The sequence below is a fragment of the Mustela putorius genome, unplaced genomic scaffold, assembly GCF_011764305.1.
Source record: "Mustela putorius furo isolate JIRA1106 unplaced genomic scaffold, ASM1176430v1.1 tig00003972_pilon_pilon_pilon, whole genome shotgun sequence".
Taxonomy (NCBI): Eukaryota; Metazoa; Chordata; class Mammalia; order Carnivora; family Mustelidae; genus Mustela; species Mustela putorius.
The window spans coordinates 18418296-18443738 of NW_025422115.1; the positions used below are offsets into that span (position 1 = coordinate 18418296).

General features: G+C 58.1%; 1 protein-coding gene across 1 annotated transcript; it reads right to left on the minus strand.

Moving 5' to 3' along the window:
- Nucleotides 1-478: 478 nt before the first annotated feature.
- On the minus strand, nt 479-24055 carry LOXL1 (lysyl oxidase like 1). The gene is made up of 7 exons (XM_045070529.1): nt 22560-24055; nt 8668-8776; nt 6018-6155; nt 5401-5557; nt 4749-4844; nt 2977-3092; nt 479-827 (listed from the first exon to the last, which is right to left on the minus strand). The coding sequence occupies exons 1-7, from the start codon at nt 23716-23718 to the stop codon at nt 821-823; spliced, it is 1782 nt and encodes a 593-aa protein (XP_044926464.1). The 5' UTR covers nt 23719-24055; the 3' UTR covers nt 479-820.
- Between the last annotated feature and the right edge of the window lie 1388 nt (nt 24056-25443).

Genomic DNA, 25443 nt, shown 5'->3' on the forward strand with positions numbered 1-25443 from the left:
CTTCCCATGGTCTCACTAGGCGTGGTGAACACATTCCTCCCGTCCCCGGGAGCTCCCTCACAGCAAGACGATGGTGCAGCCCCAGCACAGGCCGGGCATTCAGTAGGAACTCAATATGTGAGTAAGGCCTTTGGTGGCTGGTAGAGTGAGGGACGGTGTGAGGAAGGGAGGGGGTGGGAGTGTGAAGCTGCAGGAGGAGGGGAGGGGGAGGTGGGGGACCCTGAGTAGGGGTGAGTGGGCTAGAGCTACCGCTCCCGCCCAGGGTCTTCCCGCAGGGCTGTGGGCCCCTGGCCACACAGCAGCCTTGTCCTTGGGATAAACCCACCGGGTTTCCACACTGGTCAAGCTGTGGTCCTGACAGGTGGTGGCTGTCCTTCCCACATTCTGCTAGGGGAAGGAGGAAGCTGGAGGATGTCCCCTGAGCCCGACCTCGCTCTGGCCAGCCCAGCCTGGCCGGCCGCAGTGCTGAACCACAGAGTAGAAAATCCTTGTTTTATTCAGCCCAGGTCTGGGCAATCTTGCTCTGTGATATGGCCAAAATATAAAAAATAAAAACCAACAAACGACAAAATACCGTTGTAGAGAAGAGTTAAGTACAAAATTGGGCCTGGCATCCGGAATCCCTGTGGTTTCGGTCTGCGTTTGCTCCCTGAGGCCGGCAGGGAAGGATGCCTGTGGCTTCCAGCTGCCCCTGCCTGTGGGGTGGGGGCGGGGGGGCTGAGCCCCTTGGGCCGGGTCTGTCCTGGCAGGAGGCTTCCTGGGGGAGCCTGGCCGGCTTTGGGGAGTAGGGAGATTGACCGTCTGTCCATCTTCTGTGAGATCAGGATCTAAGGAAAGAAAGCGAGCAGTCAGTGGTAGGCTGTGGGACAGGTCTCCTTCCTTGAGTGTCGGCAAGGCGCCCCTTCCACGGCCCGGATCCCACATGGGAGGGAGGGCAGGTGCGGGTGGAACCCTCAGCCAGCCCCAACCTCCAGAAGAGGGGTGTCCCGGCCTCCCCCACCCACGCAGGGGCCATCTTGGCACCACCCCCTCCCCGTGCCCCGGGTTCCACAGTGTTCTCTAGGCCATTAGGAGAGCTACTACTGTCTGGGAACGCTTTCTTGTTTTTTTTTCTAACAAAGTACTTTTTTAAAAAAGCCTCCTTCCTCCTCTTCAGAAACACGATCGCAAGCCACAGGCTTCAGTCCCGTGGCCTTTCTGGGAACACTGCGTCCAGCTTCCTGTGCCCTGGCCCGGCCGCCCGCCTGCGGTCAGGGTACCACAGACGCTCTAATGAGACTTGAGCCTTTCCAAGCACTTATGTAAAGGGCTTAGAAAGGAGGGCCTCCGCCCTCCCTGGCCCATAGGCCCCTGGGACTGCTTCTCCGTCTGCCTTGTTGAGGAGCCTAGCTTGTGGCATGGCTGGGGATAGGGATGCTGTTTTATTCCACCCTTCCCGGCGGCGGCGGGCAGGACAAGAGGGACGTAGGCTCCCTGCCTCCCTGCACACCCCTTGGCCCTCTTTTCCTCTTGTGTGCCCCTTCCTTTCTTCCTCCTTCTCCTTCCACGGTATTGCTTCCCAGAAACCCTCTACCGTTTATGTGACCCCTGAATTGGGAATGGCTGAATGAGACAGGCCCTGGGGAGGGAGGGGGGTCAGAAAACCAGGCCTACAAAAGAGCCGCCGTGCTGGGGATGGGGCAGGAATCAGTTGTTTTAAATATACTCTGTGACCTGGACAATCTGATCAAATTCAGTTTATGAGGAATCTAATCTCTATACTGGACTAAAGACCGCTATTCTAATTTTTAATATACATGGGCTAGTGGTGGTGGTGGTGGTGGTGTTGTTGGTGGTGGTGTGTGTGTGTGTGTGTGTGTGTGTGTGACCAGTCAGCTTAGTGGTTGCAACTAAAGGGCCAAAGGGCTGTCTCTAAACAGGTTCTGACTCTGATACACAAAGTGAGCCTTAATCCTGGTCACACAGGGAACCCTAATCCCGGTCTCACGCTGAGCCCTAATCCTGGACATACACTGAGCCCTGACCCTGGTCACACATTGAGCCCTGACTCTGGACACACAGAGTCTTAATCCTGGTCACCCAGAGTCTTAATCCTGGTCACACACTGAGCCCTGACCCTGGACACACACTGAGCCCTGAGCCTGGTCACAGGCTAAACTTCATACCTGTCAATCATTAATAAGCATATGCTTTTGTCTCTCTGGGCCTTGAAATCTCTGCCATTTTCCCCCCAGATGATGGACTGAAGTTCTAGAACTAAGCCTGTTTTGTTTTAGTTTTTGTTTTAATGGCAAAGTGTTGATTTGAGCTGATCAAACATTTAAAATTCTCATGGAGTGGGGCGGGGGGTTTCTTGGTGAGTCTGTAAGCAGAAGGTCCCTCTGCAAAGTACTTTACCTGGGGAATCAGAAGAGAGGCTAAAGACAGATAGCCTGGAGCAGTGGCAACCAAAGTGCCCAAGGCCTGGGCCAGAGTCCTGCAGTTTCCAGTACACCCGGGCCCAGCCACTGGGGGAAGCTCGTCCCAACCAGAATCAGCTCTAATCTGGGGCTGTTTCATTGAACGCACTTGACAGAGACACAGCTGCCATTCTCTGGGCACCCTCGGAAGGGCTCTCTGACACCACACAGCAGGCCTTTCAATCTTTTAATCTCCCAAGCCTGAATGGGAAGGGTCTCTTTTGTAGTTGAGAAAAGGAGTTGAGAGAGATGAGGCGACCTGCCCGATGTCACAGCTCAGAAGCTCAGAAGCAGGACTACAGACTTTGCCCCAGTTACACTGCCCCTGCCGGTCCCCCGCTCCTCCCCGTCTGAGAAAGCTTAGGGAGCCACACCATCTGGGCCCAGAGCCCCACCAGGAGCACTCAGCTGGGGTTGGCAACGGACAAGGCTCTTCACCCTGAGTGGTTCAAGTGGCCCCATTTGTTCCCCCGGGAGGACAGGGACCGCATGGAGAGGATGACGGGTGAGCACTTACTGGACGATTTTGCAGTTTGTTGTAGAAACATAGCGACCTGTGTAGTGAATGTTGCATCTCACCACATTGTTGGTGAAGTCCGACTCCAGAACAATGTACTTGGGGTTCACATGGACCTGAGGAAGAAAGGACACCAAGGGAAAAGGGATCCGGTCAGAGAGCCGCCCTTCACCTGTTCACCAGGGAAGGTGGTAGAGATGCAGACAGACAGACAGACAGATGCGGAGGGGCCAGAGGGAAGGAGATGGGAGGGCCAAGAACGACTACTTGAGACTGAGTGCTATGGAGACAGAGATATGCTGGTGCAGAGACGTGGAGAGATGCAGAGAGAGGAAAGAAGAGATCGTGCGTGGTTGAAGAAAACAGCACCAGGTCGCTCCTACTGGAAGATGGGAGGCTGCCCCAGACCCAGAGCCTAGGCCCGGTGGGCCCTGTGTGGGGTGCTTAGGGTCAGAGAGTTTGCATCTCTGCCCCAGAGGACACAGCAGTGAACGAGGGGGGTTGAGCAGGGATCCTGAGCCTGGTCTCCCGAGTCCGAGTCCGACACCCTTTGACCACACATGTCTGTCAAGATGACACAGGCAAAGGCTGTCCCCTGTCAGGTGGCATTTCCCAGCGTGGAGCCGGAATGTCTGACACGGAGATCATGGCCCAGGTATAACCTGTGCTTTTTGTCTGGAAAAGAGCTGTTGGGACACAAGGAAGCCTTCAGAATGTTGGATTAACGGTGGGGGAGAGGGGGCGGGCTGTACCAGGGGCGGCTACACCCAGACTTAGAGTTGCAGAATCTCTAAGAACATGTTACTTTTAAACCCTTTACTCTCCCCCCACCCCCAGGGCAGGAAGTGTGGGCTACGGATGTGGTTTGAATCCCGAGTGCCTGGAACTCAGAGGGCCTGTGTACACATGTGGTGAGTGGCTGGACATGGGAAGGAGAATAGCCCCACCAACCCTGGCTCTGGTCTGAGGCTGAGCAGAGGGGCTGCTGAGCCCGCTGGGAGCCACCAGGTTCGGGGCATGACCAGAGGCTTCTGGGTTGCCTGTGTTCCCAGTGCAGCTTTCCCAGCAGGCCGCGTTCACGCAGGTCAGTGTGCCTCCCAAGCCCCTCTTCACTGCTCACTGCTCTGTGTAGTGCTTTAGGGTGTGGAGCGGCGGGTCCGAGGGCCCACAGGAAGGTTCCCCGCCCTTGCTTCGCACCTGCACAAAGGAGGAGGCCATGACGCCCTGGTCCTGGAGCAGCGTGTGTGGACGTACCACACTAGGCTATGTGTCCTTGACATGCTTTTCTCCTTGTACCCACCCCGCCTCAGGGGAAGTGGCATTGGAGCAAGCAGACATTGGAGAAGGGGTTCAGGCCAGAAGGAACTCTTGGTCCCAGGAGCCTTTGGCTTTGCAGATATCCCTGTGGGGAGCGGGAGGTCTCTTTCGAGCATGGCGATGTCCTCTCGCAGATGGCACAGAGCCTCCCCTGTCTGCAGACAGGGGGTGCACCGTGTAGCTTTCCTAGTCCTCTGTCCCCTAGGGAAGACAGTGTCACTACCCCCTCTAGCAGCGCCACACCTAGGCTGAAGGTTCATTTTCTTATAGAAAGGGAGGCTCTGCCTGCTTAAGGCCAATACCCTCCAATGGGAAGAGGACACCTCCACGTGATGTCCAGGCTGCTCCACAGCCAGGGAGGAGGGAATGCCCTAGAGGCCAGAGCACATCCCTGGGGCAGGGACATGGAGCGGGAGGGGCAGGCAGGAGGGAGCGCCCTGGACCAGGAGGCCCACCTTGAGGATGTAGTTCCCAGGCTGCACATCCGTTATGTCAATCCACTGGCAGTCGATGTCCGCATTGTAAGTGTCATAGCAGCCGGGGCTCAGACCCTGGGAAGAGGGACAGGAGTCAAGGCTGGGGTGCTGGGCCCTGCTCAGAGCCACTCCAGCAGTCTGGGCCCCTCCTTCCTCCCTTCTAGAGCCCACTGGGTAGATGGACCAGACAGAAGATAGGGAGGCATAACAGCCAGCTGGGAGGGACAGAAGGAGGGAGGGGGATGCCTGGGGAGTTGGACAGAGGAACAGATGAAGAGACAGACAGGCAGGATAGACAGATGTTCTGTGGATACCTGGACAGACTGACAGAAAGGTACATTTGGGTGGACAAACAGGCAATGGAACACCATGTCATCTAGAATTTGTTGGAATGTTCCTTTCTTTCCACAGGCGGACTCGCCTGGGAGCGATGCAGGAAGGGACGCCGTGGTGACCCGATGACGCGTGAGAAGACCCTTGTTGCCATGGAGTGGAGTGGCCAGGAGCCTTGGCACAGGCCCAGCTGGGCATTGCTCTCTGCTCCCTCACCCCCCTCGACCCTGCTCCCCTGGGCAGGGCTTTGTCCCCGGACCCCTAGGTCCCCGCCTTGGCCCTCTCGCCCGGCCCGGACCTGCGTGTGAGACGTGCACGCATAGCGCTTGAGGTTGCCGAAGTCACAGGTGCTGTCCTCCAGGCAGAAGCTGGCCTTGTGGCCCTCCGCCACCTTCTTGCCTGTGGCTGCATCCAGCAGGTCATAGTGGCTGAACTCATCCATGCTGTGGTAGTGTCTGGGGGCAGAGCACGGGAGGAGAGACAAGGGGGCCTAGTCACCCCTGCGCTTTCTGAGACGGGCCTGGAGAGCCTGCTGTGACCCAGACTCCTGACCATCTGGGCTCCTGGGGCTCCTTGGTCCCCTGTGTCTCCCAGGGCAGTGTCTCTGGGGCTGCTCCCAGCCAGATCACCCAGGGAGAGCAGCTCCTCTGGAGCCCTTGCTGGGCTCCCACCTGGGCTAGCCTTCCTTGGACCATTCCCTGTATTCTAGACATTCCCCCTTAAAACCCATCCTCCTCTGGGGAGCTTTAGCAAAGGAACTCTTGCCCGGGGGCGGGGGAGTGGTGTTGGTGGGGGAGTGGTGGTGCTGTGGATCCTGGCAGGCCCTCGCACCAGCATGGGCTCCGCCCAGAGCACGGAAGTGGGGGGAGGAGCTCAGGCACCAAGGCCCCGCCCCATGGGAGGGGCCTGACTTACTGATGGCAGCTGTGCCATTCCCACGTGTGCCTGGGCCGGTTGGGGAGGAAGTCCGCGGTGCCCTGGTTCTTCACGCGCTGGGGGAAGCGTAGCAGCACCCGCACGTCATAGTCGGTGGCCTCCGGGGTGTAGGCTGTGCTGCAGGGACAGGCGGGGAGACCGGAGTGGGGCTGGATCCGGGGGACACCGAAGCCCAGAATGGGCCCACCATCCCTGAAGTTCCTCTCCACCGACTCCCTGTCCTGTGGCGGAGGCTCAGGCCTCTCCCCATCTCTCCTAAGCGCAGGGGAGAGGCTGTCCGCTTCTTTCTGGCTTCCAGCCTGTGGCCGGCAGCTACCAGGAAAGCCTTGCTCAAGTGGCATGGGGCCTAACCAGGACAACCGCACCTGCTGGGGACAGCCTGGGGGGGGGGGTGTGTGGGGTGGGGAGAAAGGCATATAGAAATCTTTGGAGGGCTTTTTGAAAGTGGCCCTATCCAGGAGATTCTGATAAGGGGACAGAGCCCTGACTGTTGACCCAAGTACGCCATCTCTCAGGTGCGGCTCTTCAGTGTCAAAGCCGTTTCAGTTTCCCAATCCTGTCTGCCCTGCTGCTCCCCCACACATCCTGGGGTTCCAGCTCCAAACACTGTTTCTCGAGCAGACTTCTCTCCTGCTAAGCTATACTGTTGCGCGTGTTTGACCCAGAACTCACCCAGCCTCCTAGGCCTAACTCAGGTTCCCTCTTTCAGGAAGTCTGCCTTGATTGCCTCACTCACAGTCCTCCTGACTGCCTGTGAGCTCCAGCAGCACCTCCTGTGGCCCAGCCTGATACCACAGGCCCCGTGGGCTCTGTTAGTGTGACTAGGCCACCTTTCCCTGACTGCAAAGCTGCCAGGACTGAGAGGGGCTTTGTAAGAAAAGGAAGGGAGAGAGGAAAGAGGGGCAGCAGCAAGGGGGGTGAGACAGACAGCCCAACACAGACACAGACACACATGTGTGCAGGGACTGACCAAGGCTCCTCCCCTCCCCGGAGGCCTGCTGACAGCTGTCCTGGCTGGCCTCAGGGGCACTTCCTGGCACTCCTGAAGGTCTGGGTCCTGAAGCCAGAGGCAGGAGGCAGCCAGTTGCAGGGATTAGCTCGCTCTCCGAGAGGACGTCTCCTGTCTGCCAGGACATAAGGCCCTTGGCCTTGTCTGGGGGAGGCTTGGAATCCGTCTGTGTCTGGGTTGGAACAAAACATCCTCCTTCCCTCTGTTCAGCTCAATCCTGCCCTTCTGTTGCTCAGCACACCGTGGGAACCCATCAGGGCCTAGGTTCGAGGCCCAGCTTGGCCACAGACTCGCGGTGAGACTTGGAGCGAGTCCCTTTCCTTGTCTCCGTTCGGCGGCAGCCTGTGCGCTGGCTGCGCTCTGCGGCCCGTACTGTTGATGATCGCGGAGAGCCCTGCCAGCTCAGCCTCAGTTCTGCTGGGTCTGTGCCCTGCACCCTGCTCCCTAGCCCGGCTGGGAGCTCAGGCCTGGGCCCGCAGGATGCTCCGTGAACATGGGATGGTAATTTGTCTTTGACTCAAAACTCCTCAAAACTCAGTCTTGGTGGGCTGCCACAGAGGCTGTGAGGTGCTCCCTGCCGGAGGGATTGCAGCGGGAGTCGGATCACGATGCCCTCTTCCCGGGGACAACTGATGAGACCACACCTAAATGCCCAGGCCAACAGAGTGGTATAGTGGACCCCCTGATCTGCGGTCTCCTTTTCCCTGGTTTTGGTTACCCGTGATCAAGGGCAAGATGTTCTGGGCCAAGGAAGCAGTGAGTGAAGTCACATTCTGGTACAAGCAACTTAGGTCATGATGGGCAGATGACACCTTGCAGGTGAGCTACCCGGAGCGGCGGCAGTTCTGTAAGCGGGAAAATGCTGAGGATCTGACAGCCTTCGAGCACACTGAAGAGTAAAAGCCAATAAAGCATTCAAATGCAAAAACAAAAATAGGGCAGCAAGTAACAAAGAAAAATAGGTGCTCTCCAGCATAGAAGGATGTCAATAGACAAGGCAGGCCGATGTCATCTTTAACAAATTCTTTCAGCACAGGGAGATGGCCCCTCAGCTCAGGTATTTGAGCAGAACGTTCGTGGTTCATACATTGGGAAGCAAGCTCGGCAGGCGATAGGATCACCCAGGAATTAGGGAGAGCTGGCGGGGCTCCCCTTCCACAGTCTTGCAAAGTGGTCTCCTTGCCCTCTCTCCCCACTGAGGCCTCTGTCATGTGTGCCCTCTGCCCCGGCTGGAGAGCCACACCTGTCCTCTGTGGGGACGGCTCCACACTCCCACCCTCTATCCTGAGGTCTCATTCCCCCCACTGGGCTTCCCTGCATCCTTGGTTCTAGTCCTCTCTTTGCTCCTCGGCAGCCTGACTGGAAAAACACATACCTTCAGGGCTGGTGTGAACAAGTTCCCTGTCTCATGACCTCTATGGAAATGCTCACTTGTCCCTTTCCCCTCTTGGTTCCCTGGGGGTAGGCGAGACTCCCAGACGAAGAGGTCAGGGTCCCGAGAGGTTGAGGGGTTCGGCCAGGGTCATTCAGCTTGTGGGCAGCCTGACTGGCACAAGCACAGGCTCGGGGGACTCCCCAGAGGCCATCCCCATGTTCCACACTTCAGCCTCGGCCCCTTACCTGGCCAGACACTTCTCTTCCGCAGCACAGCGCAGGGAGTAGAGATGGGCTCTCTGCACATAAGTGGAGGCTTGTACGTAGTTGGGGTCCGGGACCAAGTCGGGGAGACCTGGAGGTGGAGTGGGAGAGACGGAGGAGGGGGAAAGAGTTGGCGTCGAGGGGTGTCAGGCTGGCCGCAGCTAATGCCCAGAGACCCCTTCAGCCACAACTGCCCTTTGTCATTCTCCTTCCTCCGTATAGGCTGTCACCTCCTCCAAGAAGCTACCTAACCAGAGCTAGGGGCATTGATTGGAACAATTCCCCCTGGGCTCAGGTGTGGGCCAGGGAGGTCAAGGAACTGGGGCTCACTTCTGGAGCCCCGTGCTATGGGAACTTCTGAGATCCCTGGAAGACCTGGGATAGGAGCAAAGCCTGGGAGGCAGGCCGGGGTCTGGTGAGCCAGAGAACAGGAAAGGGTATACTTGGCAGGAGAGCCGCATGAACAGGGGCCTGGAGGCAGGACTGAGCGAACCAAGCAATTTCCTGACAGAGGCACTCCCTCCATGTCCTCGTTCCCCAGGCCTCTGGACACCAGCCTCCAGATGCCTTCTTGCATTCTTCCCGAACCACCAGGAGAGCCCTGGGTTCTGGCCCCAAGTGGCTCCCAGAGAGCTCACGGGCAGAGCCAGGTGAATGGTGGTTGGCACAAGTGGGGTGGGCAGAAAGGGAAGGGCGAGTGGGAAAACACATCCCCAGAGTAGGCTGCTGACGGTGCATGATTCTCGGCCTGGGCACCTAGCCTGACCTTCTCAGGATTCCTTTCTTCTTGCCATCGGCCCCCAGACCTGACCGCACCCTCCTCTGTCTGCAACCCGAGGGGCCTGGCAGCCTCCTCTGCAGGGCCCAGGGGAAGTCTGGAGTCTGCTCAGCCCCTGTGAGCACTTGCTTCCCAGGACAGGCGAGAGCCAGGGGCCTGTCCCTCCGCACCTCCCCCACCCAGGGAGCGGGTGGATTATTTGGAATTAGAAGAAACCAAACTCAGGTGTCCAGACCCCGTCCGCATCGGAATAGAGAAGGAATGATCTGATGTGGCTGCTGGGAGCACAGGAGCTGGTGGGGCCCCAGGGTGGGCTGGGAGGTGGGCAGGGGGACCCCGAGCCCCTGGTTCTCGCCCAGCTTGGCCGTGGACTTCAGGGTGAGTGAGCCTGGGGCTTCTCCGTCCCCTCCACCCCCCTGGCTCCCAGGATTCCAGTAGTTAAGGGAGGACATGAGGCTACAGGTCGCTCTTCAGTTTCTTTCAAGACCTCTGCTCTCCAGGGACAAGTAAGGTGCGGGAATTCGAGTCCTGCGAAAGCATTCCGGCCCCTCTTCTTGCTGCCAAAACCCTCTTGTCGGCTTTCGGGTCCCGAAGGTGAGGCAGACACCCCCGCCCCCCACCCATCCCCTCGGCTCTGAGCCCCCAGCCCACTCACCCCAGGCCTGGGCCCCATGCGGGAGGCCGGCCCCGCAGCCAGCGTGATCTCACCTACTCGGAATGAAGAGGAAGCTTGGAGCACAGGGTGGGTGGGGATGAGGTGGCTCCTGGCTGAGGGGGGCGTCTAGGCCAGCCGAGGTCCCATTACTCAAGCTTCAGGAATGCCTGCAGTCATTTCCCAGGGGACCGTTGGGCCCTCAAAGCAAGGGCCCACCTCGCTGCCAAGCTGTTTCTCACCCTCTGGTATCCGGAAGCCTCTGGTGCGGGGAGGTAAGGAAGACAGGAGCAGTCCCCTTCCCCATCATCAAAGTGCCTCTCCCGCAGCAACGTGTGGGGGTGGGTTAGCCTGGCCGGAAGCCTCATGAGACCCAGTATTTGGCACCAGATGGCCTGCCTCCCCCACCCCAGGCCCGGTTTTAATAAACAGTGTGCAGATGGCTCCTCAAAGCTTTTCTGGCCCGACCCTTCCCCTCCAGGCCATTCCATGAGCTGGCTGGGCAGTCCAGCAAGGTTCCAAGAGCCAGCTGAGTAAGAGGCCAGAGGTACTGAGGCCCAGCAAAGGCTGGTGCCCCTTCTGGCTTATGGCTGAGCCCCGACCCTGGTCCTATACTGAGCCTGAACACACCGCAGTTAGATCCTATTAGCAACTCAGAGCCTCGAACCCATTGTTTGTCCCCAGAGTATGTATTAAAAACTCTGTATTTGAAACACTTCTTAAGGAATTGCTTTGACATCATGAATCCTTTTTACTGTAACTGAGTGGGTTTGGTTTGGTTTTGTAAGCTCCAAAGCTATGGGGGAGGGGCCTCTGTATTGTCTACATGTGGGGATTTGGAAGGAAGACCATGGACAGACACCTCAGAGCTGGTCCTCACAACCTGAGCTCTGGCCCTGGCCCTAGATACCATCTTCCTCTTATTGTTGAAGAATCTCAGATTCACAGGTGCCTCCTGCTCCAGGAAGTCCTCCCTGACTGGCTGTGATATTCCAGACCACACATAATATCTGTCTCACCACTAGATGTGTCTTGATCTTTAGTTGGATTTCATTGTATTTACCTGGATTTACTTCCCTCCAGACTCTGCACTCTCTGAGGGCAGGGACTGGGTCCCACTCACACTGTTGGCAGGCAATGCACCATGCTTTGGGGCTGACAGCCTGCCCATCATATTGGCCTCTCTCAGACAAGTTTCTTTCATCCTAAGTGGCTTTACTGTTCCAAAGACTGGGTGTGCTCTGTAACCTGTCCCCTGCAAGGCACGAGGGCATACAGAGGTGCTGGAGGGACCAAGGATCAGAGAAAGCAATGAATTTGCCCATGGTTGCACAGCGAGTAGGGGGTAGCCCTAGGAGAAGCTCCACACCCCCTCCTAGCTCTCCACCTATCATTGTTTTTATAAAAATGAGCTTTCTGGAAGTGTAATCTAGCCACAGAAATGCAGACTTAAGGTATACAGTTTTGGTAAGTTTTAACAAATGGTGCCCACTTGGGACCACGCCCATCATCAAGCTCTGTACTGTTTCCATCATCCCTGAAAGTTCCCTGCTGTTCCTTCCCGGTAAATCTCCCTTTCCTCCACCACCCCAGGTAACCGTTACTCCTCTTTTTCAATCACCGTAGATAGCTATGCCTTTTCTAGACCTTAAGTGGAACCACTCCTACCATTCTTTTCTTTTCTTTGTTCCGTATCTCTGACCAGCACAGGGGTCCCATGTTTCCCCTAACAGGCTCCTCTTGGCCACGCTCCACCTCTGTCACACTAGGGAAGCTGCTGGAAGAGAGTAGCCTTGGGAGTTCAGGTGGCTTCTCCTTACTCCTGTCAGAGGAGGGGACACCCCCGCTCCCCCTGCAGAGGTCCTTGGGCACTGCAGGCCCCTCCCTCAGCTGGAACAATGCCTCCTGCTCCGCCTGCTCTCCTATGAGGCACTGCATCAGCTTATAGGAGCAGTGGGCCCTCAGGCTTGGGCTCTCAGCCCCTGGAGGGACTGAGGAGGTACCCCTGTGTTGTTAGAAGTGAGGGGGGGAAGGTGTAAGCAGGGGCTTGTGGATGTAGGGAGAGGGGACTGGCTTGCTGTTTCTGGCTTGGGAGGTCCAACCGGGCCTTCTGGGCATGATGGCCCATGTTGCCTGAAGTGTCACTACAGTGGAACCATGTGCCCATCCCCCATCCCAAGAGGTGTGCGGAAGATCCCCGGGAGAAGGTAAGAACAACACTCAGTCGTGAGGATGTCATTTTGAGGAGGGGCTGGGATCTTTTATCCAGAATATATGGAACCATCCAGCACTGGGACCTGGCACTGGAGCCTCTAGAAAGTGGGTTCCAATGAGAACACCTCCCAGAGATCCCCATTTCTCTAAATGCAGACACTGAATTAATTACAGTTCTAACGTCTGAGCAAACTAACCATTATTGCTGGTCTGGGTTAGGCCCCTCTCTTGGAATAACATTTTTTTTTTTTTGCTTTTCATTGTCACCCGACCCCTCTGACATGTCTTCAGACAATTTGTGTTTCTGTATACAACCTGCAGTGTATTGGAGGCAGGCATGCATTCTTGAAACATTATAAATGAGATTGTCTTAGAATCTCATTCCACTTCTTGATTTTTCCATCAACGTATAAACTAGGGTCTACCTAGCTCATGATTTGTCATGGCTAGATAGGGCTCCTAGGGAGTGCCCTCTGTGGCCCACTATGGCCAGTCTTCCAGGGTTGGGTCCCAAGGTGAGACCAACCATGGACAGTCTTGGTGTATGGTTTGCTGAGGCTACCCAAAGGGTCCCTGGTCACCATCAGCATCCTGCCATCCCCTCCCGAGAGGGAGACAGGAGCCTGGTGGCTTACCCTCCTCTGCCACAGAATTTCTGTGGGACCCAGGGCCGGCCTGCCCCCTCTCCAGCCCCCACTGCCTCCATTCGTCCAGCTCTGCTTGTCCTCTATCCCACGCAAAGCCTGGAAGGGCTCTGGCCAAGGCCCCTGTGGGCACTGTTCCCCAGAAGCAAAGTGCTGATCGTGGGGGCTGGACACACAGGGACTCGGGCTGTAGAGTCCAGACCAGGGCTGGACGAACACAGAGGCAGAGAGCAGTAGAGGCCCCGGGGATGGCTGAAGCCAGGCTTCTCTGCAGGGAAGGGGCTGGGTGTAAGTGAATCGGGGTCCCAAGGCCATTCTGCAGGCAGCCCTGGAGGCACCCTTGCCCCCATCAGACCCTCCTGGGCAGGGAAGACCCAGAGCCCGGGATAAGGACCTTCTGCATTCCGCATTCCTGCTCCAACCCTGGTGCTTCCTCTGAGGGTGATGCAGGCCCCTTCACTAGGCCCTCGGGACCAGCCTGCCATGCTCCCCACCCCAGGCTGGCCCCTGGGTCAGCCTGCAGGAACCTGAGGCCTATCTCCCTTTTCCCTGGCAGGACCCGGTTGGGGCCTTCTCCGGAAAAGACACCAGAAGGCAAGTTTGCCCTCTCATTCAGTCCCTGGGTGGATAAACCCTAGGTCCGGTTTCCCCACCTGGACAACGGAGAGAGACTACGCTAACCTGCAAAGGAGCCGTGAGGAGGAGTTCGATGGCTCCCCAAAACACCTGGAGAGAAAATACTTTTCAGGAGCTCTTCAGTCTCTTCCCCAGCCTCGGGCAGGAGCCCAGACCTCTTACAACCTCTGCAGACGATTCTTCAGCAGCCAGGAAATTCTCCCACTGTCTGACCTAAATCCTTCCTGCTTCAGAAGAACTCTGGTCCCTCCCGCCCGGCAGCTCCTGGAGACTGCCCAGTGCAGAGGGCCTGTGGTTGCGTTCCTGCCGCTTGCTCACACCTCACCTGTTTCCCTCTTGGCTTCCCCCTTTTTGTGGGTTCCATAAACCTTGGCCCCTTTGAACGCTTTCCTCTCCAGGCCTCCTGCTCCCAAGCCACAGAGGAAGGAGCAAGGAATGCAAGAGGGCCCTAATCTCTTGAGTCTCGGGGGCTGGAGGATAAACAAGGTCCAGCAGGAACCGGTCAGCGGGCGGGCGGTGAGAGCTGTGTAGGGCGGGATGTTTTGGCTCAGCAGCCAGACTCTGGAGGAGCCCTGAGGTGGGGAAAAGGGGCAAGCTCACAGAGTTTGGCCTTGCATAAAGAGGAGACGACAGGGCCTACAGACTGGGAGGAGCTGGCAGCTCCGAGCCCTGTGAACTCGTCATCTCGTAATCAGGCCATGAGACTGTCTGGGCTGGCCCGGAGGGGCCGCACCTGTGTGATGATCGGGTGGGCAAGGTGGCTGTGGGATTCCCTGCATCCTGCTGGGAAGGGGCAGTCCCAGCCCAGGCAAAGGAGCTGTGACAGCTCTAACGCCAGGCTCAGAACCTGCAAGGGCTCCCCGCCGCCTACAGAATTGGGCCCTGACTTCTCAGGGCGGCAGCTAAGACCTTCTGTGGTCTGGCCCTACCAGAGCCTTCCAGATCTCATAGCCTGAAGGGTCAGGAGGCAGCTCCCTCGCACACCAGACCTCTCCTGCCCCAGCCCCTGAGGCATATTTTGGAATTCTGCACACACGAGGGCACACGCTTGCACACACACACACACACACACACATGACCTTGCAGGGGTTCACAGTCTTTAGGCCCCAGACTTGTCAGTGCTGACTACCCCCCCGCCAGCACACATCTGCCCCGCTCAGTGGGTGGAGACAGTCCAGGGGCCGTGACCACCTTATCCCTCCTTTGAGGGCCCAAGTCTGAGAAGGGGATCTGTGAGGGTTTATTCGTCTCAGCGACCACGCCGGACATGGGCTGGGGCTGAGCTGGGAGCAGGCTGACATAAACCTCTGGGGAGGTCAGCTGCCTCCTTGCACACCTCACTCCCTCTCACTCTCCCCGCCCTGTGAACACAGGTCCCTGCTGCTTTCTGCTCACCTGCAGGTCTGCAGGGGCCCCCCAGCCCTGCCACCAGGAGCCTTGGTGGATGCTTCTGTCCCCCGGGTCTCTCCCTGCCCCTCAGGCCCTTCACATTGACTCGAACTTCCATCTTTCTTATAAAACCTGCTCAACCCACTGCCTTCCCCTCTCAGCCCATGGCAGCTTTATCCTTCCAGCTGCACAGGCTACAAACCTTTGTGTTCATGCCTGACCTCTTTTTCTTACACCCCATGTCCAACCCATAAGGAAATCCCAACAGCTCCATCTCCAGACTAGATCCTGAACCTGACTTCCTACAACCTCAATCGTTAGCCTGCCTGGTGCCATCACCCCTGCCAGCATCTCTCCACCAGCCTCCCCACTGCCTATCCCAGCCCTGCGGTGAGGGGCCCTGTTTAAATGTCACTGCCCAGCTCAAAGCCTGCAGTGTTACCTAGTGCAGGGGGCAAAAAAGCCTAAGTCCTCCACGGTCCCGTGGCCTTTCTGCTCTGCCTCTTATCACACCCCTGACTCCTGTCCTGCTCTGCTCCAAACAGAAGGGAACACACTTGAAACCCCCAAGGGAATTCCTGCCTCCGGACCTTTGCACTGGCTGTTTCCCCTTCCTGGAATGCTATTCCTGATCCCTGCGTGCCTCACTCATTCTACTCCGTCTCTGCTCAAATGTCGCCTTCAGGAGGCATACCTTAACCATCTTTGCAACCTGCTCCCCCCCTCCCACACCAGATCTTAGTTATCTCTATTTTCCCACAGTCCTTAGCACATTCTATTATTTCCCTATGTATTATTCTATGCAGGAAAATATGTCCGCAAAGGCAAGGGTTTTGTGTCTTTCTTTTCATTAAGGAAGATTCAGCTCTGGCCTGTGCCCAGCACACAGTAAGACACTCAGTAAGAGTTCCTGAGTGGATGAATCTCCATTCAGGGGAGGGACTGCCCTTTGCCTGCTACGCAGCTGTGGGCCCAGGTGTCTGCACATAGCAGGTGGGAGTAGGAGAGATCTGTGAGAAGGTGGTGGGTGGGGGATGTCTTGTGGCCTGGTTTCTGGCCGCTGTGCTGAAGCCTTCGTAAGGACAGGCCTGGCTCTGGCACACCCCCGACTTCTCTGTGCATAGCCTGGGGCTGGCCCTTGTGGGCCCTGGCGACCACAGGCACAAACACCTGCAGGGCCTTATGGCATCTGTCTGCGTGAGCAGACTTCATTACCAAGCAAAGGTTGGCACTGATTCCAAAAGTTTTTTCTTTTGAAAGAGGATTAGGGGTGCCTGGGTGGCTCAGTGGATTAAAGCCTCTGCCTTTGGCTCAGGTCATGATCCCAGGGTCCTGGAATCAAGCCCCGCAATGGGCTCTCTGCTCAGTGGGGGGTCTGCCCCCCCCGCCTGCCTCTCTGCCTACTTGTGATCTGTCTGTCAAATAAATAAAAAAAATCTTTAAAAAAAAAAAGATTAGCTTTAGGATTGGAAAACCCATGGTTGCTGTTGGTCTACAAGCAGGAGGAGAGGTGGGTTGTCTGTCTCCTGAGGCTTCAATGGCAGAGGCCTCTGGGAACTTACATTCCCCACCTGAGACCCTTCCTGCTCTGGCGTTCGGACACAGCCCATTTCCAGGTGGCAGGGAAATAACCAGTTCCTGAGTGCTCGTCAGCAAGGGAGAGAGGGACCCAGGCCCAACGGTGGCCCCGTAATTCTGAATCCATACAGAAAGGCCCTCTGGGTCCAGCTGCCTCGGGAGAGGAGGCTGGTAGGTCAGAGCAGGGGAGGGGACCAGACCCAGCCTCTCCTTCCTGCTTCTGAGCCGATGGCTGCTCTGCAGGAATGCCCGGCACAGGAATTGGAAGCAGGTGTGGGCTTACGGGCGGACCACCCACCTCCTCCCCCGCTTCCTCTCCTGCCATTCCAGTGCTGCCCTGGGGAGTTTTCCATGTGTTCTTGGCTTGGACAGGAGTGGAGTGGACTCAGGCTGGGACTGCTGGCAGTGTGAGTATGAGTGTGTGCACCTTCAGAGCTGAGAGAACACTGAGATGGGGACCCCTGGGGTTAGGAGAAGAGGGAGGAGGCAGGATGCCCCTAAGGCCCTAATGATTCCCACCCTGCTCTGCTACCACCCCAAAGGCCTGTGGGGCCTGCAAACTTAAGGCAAAAGTCCAAATTTTGGCTTTCTGGGGTTTTAGATCTGAGACAAACAAGGAGACAGACTTTCCCTGAGGGGCAAGAAGAGAGAGGCTTCAGCCGTCTAGCAGGAGAGAGGGATGGCCTGGCTCCGAGTCTGGCTCTGACCCATGGAGACCTTGGATGACTTATGAACTTCTGTGGCCTCGGGCTCCTGGTCTGTGGTGGGGGAGAGGGGTAGGCGGGAGGAGGCGAGCAATAACCCTATCTACCTGCCGCCCTGGGTTGCTGGCAGCACTAAATGAGAACATGAAAATCCAATGCTTAGCATTGTGTCTGGTGCACAGTCAGTGTTCAAGAAATACTAGCTTTGGTGATTGTTACTTAAAATAGGAGTCCTCTCTTTTTGCGGGGATGGTCCAGTTTGGGTCTCGGGGAGAGAGGATGTGGCCTTGCAACCCGATGATAACAGAGGAGACAGGAAGTCTGCCTGAGAGGAGACTGCTCGGGACACAGCTTGTTTGTTCTGACACTAATGACTTTGGCCAAACAGGGGAGGAGGAAGAGTACCCAGGTCCCTCTGTGTCCACAGCCTGTCCAACCTCTCTCAACAGCTTCCTCGGCCTGAAGGCTCCATTTCTTTCTGAAGGAGCATCCAGGACAACCTCAGGGAAGGAAGAAGGGAGGCTGAGCTAAGATCCTGGCTCTGCTCGTCACCAGTGATGTGACCCTGGACAAGCCACTTAACCTCTGAGAACCTCAGTTTGCTTGTCTGCAAAATGCGGCTGGTGAATACTACCTAGGGTTGCCTTGAGGATTAATGGACTTGAACCGTAAAGTTCCAGGAAGGGTAGAAGACACCGAGAAAGCACGATATAAGCGCTTGTGACCAAAGTGTTCTGGAGTCTAGAGTGAGAACGGCAAGCCTTCGCAAACACCACACCGGGAAGGGACTCTGTTTCCTAAGCCTCGCAGGTCTGCTGGCCTGACAGCCCGTCCCAGCCAGGGCCCAGCACAAACTGGACAGTCAAACAGCTTAGGAGTGAATAAACCAGGTGTGCAGCAGAAGCAAGAATACATCAAATTAAACAAAATTAGGTCTGGGGGTTAGGAACTCGGCATGGGGGTTCATGCGGGACCCACAGCCTGGTTTCACAACTAAGAGGCTGTGTGAACAGCAGCGAATGAGCCTGTCGCCTCATCTATGAGATGGGACAAAGATTGGTACCTGGCTCGTGGGGTAGCTGCGGGGACTAAGGGTGGCGACGTGCACAGTGCCCACAAATGCCAGGGTCAGTCTCCCTCCCCTGGTTGCAGCTGGGGAAACTGAGGCCCAGACAGCCACTGGAGGAGGCCGAGGCGCTTGGCCTGACCCACCTGGCTTGCAGGTGGCATGTGGGTCCTCCTGGGGTCATCTGGGTGCCGTGCAGAGATGACAGGCCGGGCCTGAGCTCTGGCTCAGCCATGTGGGCGGGGAGGCTGCCCTGGGTGCCAGAGGAGCACTGTGCCCCCTCTCCGGGAGGCCGTGAGTGACACTGCACAGTTTAGCCACCCGGCTCAGTGGGTGCTCCTCAGCAGATAGCCTGCTTGTTATTATCATCCCTGACCTGGGGCTTGAACTCTGGATGCTTTGGGGATAGAGGCCAGCTTCTACTTTTCTCTCCATCTACTCCAAGCCTGAGGAGGTAGGGAGGTGACCTGGAGAAGGGGAGGTGGGGGTCGGGAGCTGGCCCAGGTGTAGGGGGGGGGCAGGGAGCCAGGGCTACTGTCAGGGATAAAGGGGTCTTGTCTGGCTTCTTGGGTGCAGGAGACTAGATGGAGAGGGGAGGACACTAGAACACCTCTGGGTGTATGGGGAGGTGCAACCTCCAGGCTGGGGAGTGATCTGGTTCCCATGAGGCTGTGGGGGTATGAGACGGTGAGAAAGAAAGGAAGGAGGTGCCCCTACTTTTGGAGCAGTAGGCTAAGGCATTTATTTTGACCTGAAGGCCTTCAGGGGCCCCAGAACTTTCTTGAGCAGGAGAATAATGTGGTCAGCTCTGTAGAGGGACTGGCCAGGGAGAAGCTGGGAGCAGGGGAGCAGGGGAGCAGGGAGGAGGTAGCCAGGGCTTCCTCCTGGGCTTTGATTGGTCGTGTGGGGATAGGGTTGGAGGGCCATGCCAGGCAAGGCTGGCACAGCTCTCCATCCGCGAGGCCCAGGAGAATGGCCAGGGAGCCTGCTCCATATTGTTTTCACAGGGTTTCCAGGACCAGTGAAGCAGGCCAGGAGTGGGAGGGGGAGGCCTGGGGAAAGAGCTGGGGTCTTCAGGGACCAGGAGTCACCTTAGTTGGTCCAAAGACCACCAGCTCAGAAAAGCTGAGACCATGAGGGGATGGGGTGGGGAGGGGGCAGTGGGCAGGGGCAGGGGCAGGGATAGGAGGCCAGGAAGGGAGGGCCTGGCCATGGTGGAGGGAGAGGCACAGTGCAGGAGACACAGCTAGGCTTGGGAAGCCGCCGGCCACCCTCCAGGCGTCTGCACGGATTTGCTGAGAGCCAGGCAAAGTATGTGACCCTCTCTGGGCCTCTGTTTCCTGGTCTCTCCAGTTACAAGTTTCAGAGTTGGAGACAATGGGATTGCAGGAGGCCCGGGCAGCCCCAGCACTGGGTGGGAGGGAAGAGGGTGCAGGCGCCAGAGGAATAAACCCGGGCTCTGGACAGACGCTTGGAAACCGCCCAGACGTGGAGGGATGTGGGCGGAGCGCACATGTGTTTGGTGTTGTGAGGACACATCCACGCCCACACGCACATAGGCTGCCAGCACCCAGCCTCAGACCCCTGGGTGTGTGGCCAGGAGAAATGAGGTCAGTCCCAGAGAATCTGCCCTGGACTCCCACACCAGGCCTGGGGGTCTGATCTCAAGCACAAGGCTTGGCCTTCTCTTTACTGGGATTTTCCATGGTCTGGGCCTAGCAGGGTGGGAAGGGGGAATCAATGATGAGAGAGAAGATACTGCTCCTTCCTTGGTCTGTGAGCCCCAAAGTAGCCTGTGCCCCCACACTCCCTCTCACCCCACACACCACGCCCCCGCTCCCATGACTAGGGGAAGGAGCACCTGGAGGGTGCTGATGGCCCTTACCTGCAGCAATGCACAGGTACCTCCTCCTCCGGGAAGTCCTCCCTGAGCCCCCAGCCCCTGACTGGGGAGACCCTTCGTCTGGGCTCCCCTAGCTCATGCCTCCAATGCCTGCCCAATCACAGCACTCATGTGTCCCTTTTGCTATGCCTCCCCTGACCCCCAGCAGGGGTGGAATGTGATGCTTACTAGCACACTTTTAAGCCCAAACCAACTATGGGGCTCAGGGTCAAGACTGGAGACTCTGATAAGCACCAAGTACCCTCACTCCAGACATGGCCTTAGCCCTGGCCGGTCGCCTTTGAACTTTAAGAACCGTCAGGGCAAAGAGGGTCCCTAGAAAACCCCACTGGTTTGGCACACAGAGGCTGAGGACCAGGCTTAGCTCTGCCGGTGGTGCTGTAGCACTGGAAACCTCCGATTTCTCCCATGCCCAGAAGTGGGTCACTTCCATCCGAGCCCCACTCTGAGGTCACAGAGCCTAACAAAGCCACTGCGAAAGCTTAGTACCCTATAAGGTGGGATGCCCTCTCCTCCAAGGAGCTCTAGGAGCAGATGATGCCCAACTCAGAGCACCCTGCTGCCAGGATGCACAAAGTCTCAGTGAGGACCAGATGTGGATGGGGCCACGATGGGCAGGAGGACACAACCTTCATCACATCCCACAAGCCCCGCCCCCCCCCAAAAAATCAGGCTCCTGCCCCGAGGCCCCTGCAGGTTCTGCAATTGGGACTCGGCATCCAACTTGAGTGCTATGCCCTGGATGTGAGGCAGTGGATGCTACCAGTGGGGACACTCCTCTCCCCTAGCCTTGGGCTCCAGCAGCCCCACAGAGACAGAACCACGTTGCCCCTCTCCCCCTCGTCCCCTGCACAGTGGCCTCTCACCTAGGTCCGTGTGGCTGGAGACAAACCAGCAGTCCCTGAGCTAACTGAGGTAGAGAAGCAAAGGTTGGGGCTGTGCCCCTGTGCCCCTGGGCCCTGCCGGGTTCAGCCCTCACCTGGTGAGCCTGGCCCGGCAACCTTGGAGTCGGGCAGAGAACTGGGGCACTGACTGCAGCCTGATGGGACTGAATGGAAAACCTTTGCTGAAGCTAACTTTGGGCTTGCAGATACAGAGGCAGAAAGGGGAACTCTAGGACAGCAGAGGATGGGCCAATAGCCATCTAGCCTTGGCCAGGCCCCTAGTGGGCCCTTACCACAGTCGCCCCCCTGTGTGTGGAGTTCTCTGTCTGAAGATGGAGAGTTTCCCCTTCGCTGTGTTCTTATGTACAGATGGTTTGGGCTTTCCCAAGACCAGGTCATATCTTCACATCCCCCCTTCCCCCAGAAAATACCAGAGGGAGGCTTGTCTACAGCTCCCTCCCGGGGCTCTCCTCCAGGACCGGCACTGCAGTGAGAGTGAAATGAGGGAGCTAGAGCTACTGGCCTGGGCACAAAACACTCAGCGACCACGAGAAGTAGTATTTGCGGCAACACTTTTAAAAATCAAGATCAGTGCCAGAAAAATCTGTGATGAACCAAATATCAGAATCTCACATAAAGACAGGATCAGTTTGCTTCAAGCTCCAGTATGGCTTTGTATGGCACCGTTACTAATTCTACGTAAAAGCTGGATCTTTTGCTCATCACAGGTTTTTTTAGATGTTTGCATTTGTTTTTTGACCTAAAAGGCATTAAAACATTACTTTCTTGATTCCTGAGCTTTTTGACATCCCCTTAAATTTTTCACCCCTGGCGGGTGCCTCACTACCTCTCCCATCTGGCCCTGGCAGTGTCCCCTGCGCTAACTCCTGTCATCTAGTCTGGACTCCTGCCTTGAGCCAGAGCGGCCTCCCTAACCTTCTGCTCATCCAGGCCAAGCTCACAGATGCTAGTGACTGGGACCTTGCCACACCTCCAGGGGCATCCCCAAGGCCTTTCTGACCCTGAAGACCCAGGTTTCTGATGCTGATACTTCCTGCTTCCCCCTGCAAGGCTGGCATAGGGGCATCTCCAGAGCTGGAAGTCAGGCCCTACTGAAATGATGGAGGGGCAAGGAGAAGCACTCCTTCCCTTTGTGCCCAGAGGACCCACTCCAGGTCTGGAAGGTGCTTCAACCTCAAGCCCAGCCAGTCCCTCCACCCCCGACCCCTCCAGCCAGGGTCAGAGCCCAAGCCTGCCTGGCCAAATCCTGCAGCTAATGATGCCTGGACCTGGGGAGGTCGGGAGGTGGTACACACGGTGACTGTCGAGGTGGGGGGCCACTTAGCTCAGGGGAGGCCCACGGACCGCGTGGCTGTGGCCTGGCCGTGACCGCAGGGCGGCCAGCGAGGCACTGGACGGTACTCACCGCGGCCGTTCTGGTTCGGCCGGTACACGCTGCCCACACTGAGGCGGCCCTGCTGCGCGCCGCTGCGCTCCCCTCCTGGCGGGGGTGCGTCCGAGCTGCGCACGGGCAGGTAGGGCGGCTCCAGCACTCGGAAGGGGGGCTGCGGCTCCACGGCCCGCGGCGGGACGTAGGCCTCGGGCGGCACGTTGGCGTAGGGCGGGTACCAGCCGAGGCGGGGGTCGCCGGCGTAGGCACCGCCACCGCCTCCGCCGCCTGTCGCCGGCGGCGCGTCGGGGCCCGGCTCCGGGTAGGCCTGCTCGAAGCCGGTGGTGCCCTCGTGGTAGAGGCTGTGCGAGTAGCGGCGGTCCAGGCCGTCGGCGGGCTGCGGCGGCGGCGGCGGCGGAGCGTAGGGCCTCTCCGGCGCGGGGTAGAAGGTCTGCGGCGGGTACTCGGGCTGCTCCTCGCCGCCGCCGTACTCCTCGTAGCGCGCCCGCGGCTGGAAGGGGTAGATGACCCCAGCCGAGGCCACGGCCGCCGCCCCGGCGCCGCCGCCACCGCCGCCGCGGTAGTACACATAGCCCTGGTCGTAGGTCCGCGACGCGGGGTCGTAGGTCTCGTACTGGCTGACGAAGGGCGCCTGCGGGTAGGGGAACTGCTGCGGGAAGGAGGGCGGCTGGCGGTAGGTGGTGGCGAAGGCCGAGGCCGAGACGGAGGAGGCGGAGCCCCCGTGTCGTTGCTGGGAGACGGAGGTGCGGACCCGGGCCATGCCTGTGCTGTCCCCGACGGCCACCTCGCGCCAGTTGTCGGGCACCTGGCCGAAGCCGAACGGGTGGCGCGCCTGGCCGCGCACGGTGTCCGAGCCGACGCGCCCCGGCAGGGGCAGCGTCGGGGCCTGCCTACGCCGGAGGCCTCCTTGGCTGCGCCGCTGAGGGGCCTGGGGAGCGCCGGCCAGCAGCACCCGGGAGCTACTGTCGGTGCGCTGTGGCCCGGCCGGCACGTACTCTGAGCCAGAGTTGAGCAGGCTGTACACCTGCCCGTTGTTCTCCCACTGAATCAGCTGCCGCCAGCGCCCCGCGTCCGAGCCCTGTCCCGGCCGCGCCTCCTGACCGTGCACCAGGACGCAGAGGCAGGCGCCCCACACCAGGGCCCCCAGCTGCCAGCCAGCTCGGGCTAGAGCCATCGTGGCCCCTCTGCAGCGGCCTGGTGGACGGAGAGGCTCTCAGGAGTGTACTCCTGTGCGTGCTTCTCTTCCCACGGCCTCGAGGACAGGAAGGCTCCTTGCCTGCCTGGGCTCTAGCTTTGTCCATCCTGGCCTTGTCCCGAGCGGGACGGCTCCTCCGATGACAGCATTTCGAGGCCAAGGGGTCAGGGCAGGGCAGGGGCGGTGCCCAGGGCAGCACGAGGCTCTCTGCAGGGCACCGGACAGGCAGGACTGCCTGGGAGACTTACATGGCCAGCCCGGTACTGGCTGGCCGCTGGGCAGGCGCTTTCCCACTCTGAATGAATAAGCAACAGGCTGGGAGCGTTGGGAGGTTTCAGGCAGCCTAGTCCGCCTGCTGGGGCCTCCTCCGCGGGGCCCTACGGCCCGCCGGGTTTTAGCTATGCTGCTTGTTCCACAGCTGCTGTGCTCCCTCAGTCTCTGGAGCTTCTAGCCAAGCTGCAGACCTACCTCTGAGGAAGGGAATGAAGCAGGGACTAGAAGGGGGCCTCTGGGGGTACAGGCAGAATGTGGCTGGGGTGTCAGCATCCCTAGGGCCCTTTCCACGTTGGACCCAGCATCCCTGGTCTCACCTTCCTGCTTCTCTGGGCTTGAATGAATGAACCCCCAGCCTCTCCCCAGGACCCCCTGAGCTCCCCTTCCCCGAAGTCAGTGCTAAAGGCCACCCTCCTTGTTGGTGGGCCTCCCTGAGGAGATGCTGAACCTAATATTGGACCCCAGGGGCATCTCAGTTGCTTAGGCCTGAGTACAAAGGGGCTGGAGCTTCAGCTTTTTCCTCTCTTGGCACATCTCTTGTGCTTACTCTCTTAATCTGTAGAATGGGCGTATGCCCTTGTGCTGACTAGAACTTGTGAAATCATGGGAGAGGTCAGCCTCTTATGCATCGCATCAGGGAGGTTTCTGCTCTGTGTCTCTTGAATCCTGAGTATGCCCATGGTTAAAATGCAAGCCAGGGGCTGTCTTTGATATGGCACAGCATAGAACAGCAGGAAGGGGGACTCAGGAGAGCTAGGCCTAGTCGTGATGCTGGGATTAATTCGATGGTTGATCTTGGGGAAGCTCCTTCTTTACTCTGATCAATGGAGGATTAGACCAGATGGTCCCCAAGAGTGCTTAGGGAGTTTCTCAGTCCTCTCTGACCATAGCAGAGATAGGAGGGATGCCAGAAGTTTGGACATCTTGGTATCCAAGAAGTCACCCTCTGAAGGACTTCCCTAGGCTGCTTTGTCCTACCTTGTTCGCGAGCTGGAGGGCAGAAATTTCCCTCCTGTGCTTATACCCCAAGTAGGAAGAACTTGCCCTTAACTTGGCCCCTGCAGATTCTCCTCTACTTTGGAAACTCCTGGAGCCCACCTGGGAGAAGCCTCCAGAGTGGACATTCCTCGGAGACCCTGGAGCCCCAGCCCTCACCCTTGCCAGCTAGCATTTTTTTGCCCATTTCACTGGGCCTCAGGATGAGGCTTGATTCAGGTGATTGTCTACCCTCATGAGCCAGTGGGCAACCATTCAACGGGAGCCCCTCAGCTGCCCCATGTGGGGTTAGGTTTCAGACTCCAGGCAGGACTCCTGCAAGGAGTGATGGGTTTGCTGCCCCTCCCATGCCCCCCCCACCAAGCTAGATGCAGATCTGGGCTCATGGAGGGGGCCGGGACCTGGAGAGTTAAGTCTTCCCTGCCTCCCGCCTGC